The 5,471-nt window shown below is 50.1% G+C and overlaps 3 protein-coding genes across 3 annotated transcripts in view; all 3 read right to left on the bottom strand.

Moving 5' to 3' along the window:
* Pmar_PMAR027680 (hypothetical protein) overlaps positions 1-441 on the bottom strand; it is a gene marked incomplete at both ends in the record, with an annotated part of 563 nt that extends 122 nt beyond the window's left edge. Inside the window, 2 exons of the mRNA XM_002780699.1 lie at positions 1-198; positions 246-441. Coding sequence (XP_002780745.1) covers positions 1-198; positions 246-441 — 394 coding nt within the window. The remainder of the gene's footprint in view (positions 199-245) is intronic.
* A 1,797-nt stretch (positions 442-2,238) lies between these two features.
* Positions 2,239-3,804, bottom strand: Pmar_PMAR027681 (hypothetical protein; the record flags this gene model as incomplete). The annotated part of the gene is made up of 1 exon (XM_002780700.1): positions 2,239-3,804. One exon carries the CDS (start codon positions 3,802-3,804, stop codon positions 2,239-2,241), a length of 1,566 nt encoding a protein of 521 aa, XP_002780746.1.
* Positions 3,805-4,241: 437 nt separating this feature from the next.
* Pmar_PMAR027682 (retrovirus polyprotein, putative) lies at positions 4,242-5,129 on the bottom strand (the record flags this gene model as incomplete). Its single annotated transcript, XM_002780701.1, has 1 exon — positions 4,242-5,129. The coding sequence occupies one exon, from the start codon at positions 5,127-5,129 to the stop codon at positions 4,242-4,244; it is 888 nt and encodes a 295-aa protein (XP_002780747.1).
* Positions 5,130-5,471: the final 342 nt, after the last annotated feature.

Genomic DNA, 5,471 nt, shown 5'->3' on the forward strand with positions numbered 1-5,471 from the left:
GAGGGAGGTCCTTCCTCGAAGCTGCGAGAGCGAGCCCCCGAGTGGCACATGCAACCACCACAGCTCGAATGCTCTGCATGTCCCTTTTGGGTATGTCGTAGTTAACCACAGCCGCCATAGCCAAGGCCACATGAGCTAATGCCGTCGGTGAGGGGGTCACCAATTCATGTCCGACCTGCTGTCGGGCTAATAGTGTATCTACCATGCAGGAACCTAAGATACGCCTGCTTGGATCGGCCTCCTACCCCCTCTATCTTGGAGATACCAAGCAACATCCATGATGCGATGAGGTGTCTTCTTATCCCCTAGATGGACCGTAGTCAAATGACGAAGTAGCAAAGAGATGGTATCCAAATCAGGTTGCTGGGCTTGTAGGAAGGACTGTAAGGTCGATCCTGTCCGTGCTTCATGGTGTATGAATTTACGCAGGAATCTCGCCATTCACTCAACTGAGCAGATCTCCAGGACCCCACCCACACAAGCCGAGACTGCTGCATGAAATTAGCAATAAACAGTACGTTCGGAAGGTCTGTACTTCAGCCGACTGAATTTGCTAGTGCCCGAGGCCACCTACATCATCCTCTTCCCTAGCAAAGATCAGGGGAAGCCCGACATTTTCAGAGATGTCACCACTGGGAATTGAACCCTAGTCTTTATCATTCGTAGACTATCTCAATATAAGGTGAACATGATAGAGTCGCCGAAGGTATGAGAGCTAAAACCGGGCCCGCTAGCTGACTCGATGAATAACATCTTTCCGCGTGTGTGGATATCTAACTCCAATTGTGAGGACACTCGAGCCCGCGGCTGGGAGCCTTAATATCTCAGCCTAGGCCCCGCTGCTGAATTCGTATATGGACGTATTTCACTACTCACATACAGTAGGATCCGCTACTCCACCTCACGCAGCGATGCCGGTCAATCCTAGGGTCATCACAAGCCGTGACTGAATTGAACATTTTGAGAAAGACCAGCCTTATCTACCGAGTAGACTCTATGCAGTCAATGTTGGAGGATTTTATGTCCGCTTTCTTCACCTGGAGTAAGGAGACTCCTCGCTAAGTATAGCAGTTCATATACGAATTCGGGTACAAGTGTTCAGAAACCAACAATAATTTCCCAAAATTTCCCAAAATTTCCCGAAAATTTCCGCATCGTCCCCGACACACGTAGTCGACTATGTGTATATCTTCCTTAACTGCATGCATCGGGTTCATAGAAGACGAAGATAATTGTGACCTCTCCCGTAGACAATTCGGCGCCATAAAAATCCTCGCTCGCCCAAATATTGAGGCTTAGGCACGAAACGGTTACAGATAATCGAATCTAACAACGTGTTGCTAAACCAGATGTTTTTCGAGTGGAAACTAATGTACACACGTTTGACATGGTAGATTGTACGACCCGTAGGTGAAACATTTATCAACTCTATCCAGTCAACAGAGAAAACCTATTTGACCCAGATTTGAATTTCACAGGAAACAGACTTCGAACTACATATTCCAGACTAATTTTTGAGCACTGTACAATCTCTCAAAGGTTTGGGCCTCAGCGGCGTCACAGTAGTAGCATCGGGACATACGACTAATGAACGCTTTCACTTGCGTATAATTCTGTATTGACTCAAGGAAAACAATCGAATCTAATTTTCCCATGTGAGTATTGATAAGAGTCTATAGCCATTCAGTCTTATGGCGTGCGCTCCCAGTAGCGTAAAACTCGCTCTCGCCCGACCGTTTCAGACATTGTCCGTTCAAACCATTGTTCGGATCCCGTGGATCTATCTGATCTGTCTGCACTCAATCTCCACTAACTATTGAATCCTTATGTCCGGTTCTGCATCGAGTTCTAGTCCTCCGGAAGCCTTCGACCAGCACTTCCTTAACAACTTGGGGGCTGTGCCGAGAATCCATATCCAAGAACGAGAGACTGCTGTCCAAGTGCTTCCAGGACATTGAAGCTGGTTCTACCGTCGACGTTCAGATCATTCTGAGAAACACCTCTGATGCCCTTACGCCTGTGAAAGCAATGTCCGTACTCGGCCCTATAACGGGCCCCCGGCGTCGGAATCGGCTACAGGCTCGGGGTCCTCAAGCTTGCCCGCTGGAAGCGAACACGCGAGCTCTGATCAATCAGATGGCGTCTCAGTAGCCCCGGTGGTTGTTGTAACGACTTCATTGACTTCGGTCTTCGAAGCAGTATCAGCCGATCTCTGCCGCCTTGCTGATGACCACCTACTCAGCTGTGACCTTCAACTTGGGGGTGGTTTAGGGGCCTGATATCAGTAGTGATCCGATATCGTTGATGAAGATCATCAGATGGATAGACACGGGCAGGAGCGTTGTCATCACCGTGATCGAGCTTGTCGACGAGTACAGGTTGGAAGATGCAAGTGCATGCTTCCGCGAAGAGTGCGAGTTTGTAAGCTTCATAGCCAAGCTGGCATTGGGGATCGATTAGGCATCTTCCCAGAACTTCACGGGCACCACGGAGACCGTCAGAGAATTTGGTGGTGATGTCACGGGCAGAAAGACCATGAGTAGAGTAGAGAGCCGTGTATACATGTGCACAGTGCTCAAACCTCGTAGCATATTGACGGACAGACTCATTGGGTTGTTGGCAGATTCTCTCCCACGCAGCGGAGACACTACGCAACTCGAGCTTCGTCAGATAGGTATGGTCCAAGGCATAGATGATGATGACGTGACCAAACTTCTCGATGTCACTTGGGTGAACACTTCGTTCGACAGTGCCTTTGACAGGCTCTGGTAGACATGCCAGAACTGCCTCCGTAGCAACTTGTCGAGAGCATGGCACGCGCTCGATCGCATCAGCAAAGGCAACACGCCATCTAGCATAGGCACCACTGTGGTTAGGGTCGAACTTGAGGCGGTCATGTACAGGATGACCGATAAAGACACGAACCTGCTTGATAGCCTGATCGATAGGGCGCTTCGTGACATCAGTCTTAATCTGCAACGGACGAATACGGGGAGGGCATGTATAATTTTGATACCCCCCGAAGGTTGAGCATACGGCCGTGGGATTGTGCTGGATGTCGTAGTTGGAAGGGCCACCGATAGACGAGCTCACTTGGGAGACCGATTGCTGTTGTGAAGTGGTAACAACAGCACCGGTGGAGTGATAGGTGTTAGCCTGTTCACCTGTCGTGAGAACACCGGGTATGGCATTCGTGTTGGCTTGAGATGATTGTGCCATGCAGTGAGAGCGATGCTCACTGATAGCAGCGACCGATTCACGTTTCAGCTGTGCTTGGGTCGGAATGGCAACTGTCCATCGAATCTGATAGTGATCCGATGAGGAGAGGTTAATGATAACTCTCGCAAGTTGTCGTGAGACCGGAGTCACCCATGAGGGAAGGTCACAGCTGAGTAGATGGTCATCAGCAAGGCGGCAGAGATCGGCTGATACTGCTTCGAAGACCGAAGTCAATGAAGTCGTTACAACAACCACCGGGGATACTGAGACGCCATCTGATTGATCAGAGCTCGCGTGTTCGCTTCCAGCGGGCAAGCTTGAGGACCCCGAGCCTGTAGCCGATTCCGACGCCGGGGCCGTTATAGGGCCGGGTACGGACATTGCTTTCACAGGCGTAAGGGCATCAGAGGTGTTTCTCAGAATGATCTGAACGTCGACGGTAGAACCAGCTTCAATGTCCTGGAAGCACTTGGACAGCAGTCTCTCGTTCTTGGATATGGATTCTCGGCATGCAGCCCCCAAGTTGTTAAGGAAGTGCTGGTCGAAGGCTTCCGGAGGACTAGAACTCGATGCAGAACCGGACATAAGGATTCAATAGTTAGTGGAGATTGAGTGCAGACAGATCAGATAGATCCACGGGATCCGAACAATGGTTTGAACGGACAATGTCTGAAACGGTCGGGCGAGAGCGAGTTTTACGCTACTGGGAGCGCACGCCATAAGACTGAATGGCTATAGACTCTTATCATCTTGTTAAGGAAGTGCTGGTCGAAGGCTTCCGGAGGACTAGAACTCGATGCAGAACCGGACATAAGGATTCAATAGTTAGTGGAGATTGAGTGCAGACAGATCAGATAGATCCACGGGATCCGAACAATGGTTTGAACGGACAATGTCTGAAACGGTCGGGCGAGAGCGAGTTTTACGCTACTGGGAGCGCACGCCATAAGACTGAATGGCTATAGACTCTTATCATCTCTCCTCCCCGTAAGATTGGCACAAATATCAAAAGTGAATTAAATCTACTGAATGTATGCAATAGTAATGGGATTCATATTCTGGGCTTTACCGAAGTACTCCCGCATATTTCTAGAATCTTGAACAGTGCCGTCGGAAAGCTTGTAAGTAGAATCGCCAAGTACTTGTTGAACCAGTAGAGGGCCTCTCCATGAAGGAGTAAGGGGGTCGACGTTACGGACCCACTTCATCACGGAGTCACCAACCTTGAATAGACGTCGTCGTGCGACTTGTCGAGTGTAGGTTGATGGACTGATACGCGAGAGAGCATCAGCACGCATCTTCTCCATTACGTTGAGAGTGCTGTTGACCATTCTCTGTCGTTCTCGATCACGACGTCGAGCCTCGAAACGGACAGAGTCTTCGTCGATAGTGTTGCTGACGTCTTCAAACCGTCTTGAAAAGGGCGTTAGAGCGTCGAAACCGTAGAATAGCTCTTGAGGACTGTAGCCATATGTAGATCGGGTGTTGATCCTCCGCTGAGCTTTCGTGACATAGGCCGGCCACGATTCAGGATGTTCAGCACAGAGGGCCTTCAATGACTTCTTGAGACCAGAGTGTTGACGTTCTAATAGGGCATTGCGATGGGGGCTAGCGACAGGGATACATCTCAAGGTAGCACCTATGCTGGCAACCCAGGCGCGGAAGTAAACACCAGTGAAATAGCGGGCATTGTCGACTGTGAAGACTCGTGGGACTCCGACCTGATCGATCAGCCTTGCTTCGAGGATACCAGTGATGGTCTTGCTGGTGATGTCGGGAGTTGGAAAGAACCAACAATAACCGCTGCAACAGTCCATGCATGATATGATGAACTTGAAGGGGTGGGAGAAGGATTCCGACACAGGCAGAGGACCGACAATATCAAGGAAGCAACAGTCGAGGATCTTCATAGGCCTTGAAGTACTTCTCAATGGGGGACCGATGGGGTTAACGTTGCCCCGACGGCCGGCTGAGAACTGGCATGCGCATCTTGACACCACGTGTTGAACAAGCCGAGAGACACCAGGGATGTAGAAAGCCTTTACTACACTGTCGTGGGTTTGCTTGAGCGGACAATGACCGAGGAAGATGTGGATATCTTCGATAACCGAGTGAGCAAACCGTTGAGGTAGAAAGTAACGATGCCCATATCGCAACAATCCGTCGTTGTCAATGGTGAACTGTGAGCGGGGGAGACTGGCGAGCCTCTGACAAGTAGGGTCATTGGTCTGGACGTCTCGGAGCCAAGTGCG

Source organism: Perkinsus marinus (genome assembly GCF_000006405.1).
Source record: "Perkinsus marinus ATCC 50983 genomic scaffold scf_1104296944160, whole genome shotgun sequence".
NCBI classification, from domain to species: Eukaryota; Perkinsozoa; order Perkinsida; family Perkinsidae; genus Perkinsus; species Perkinsus marinus.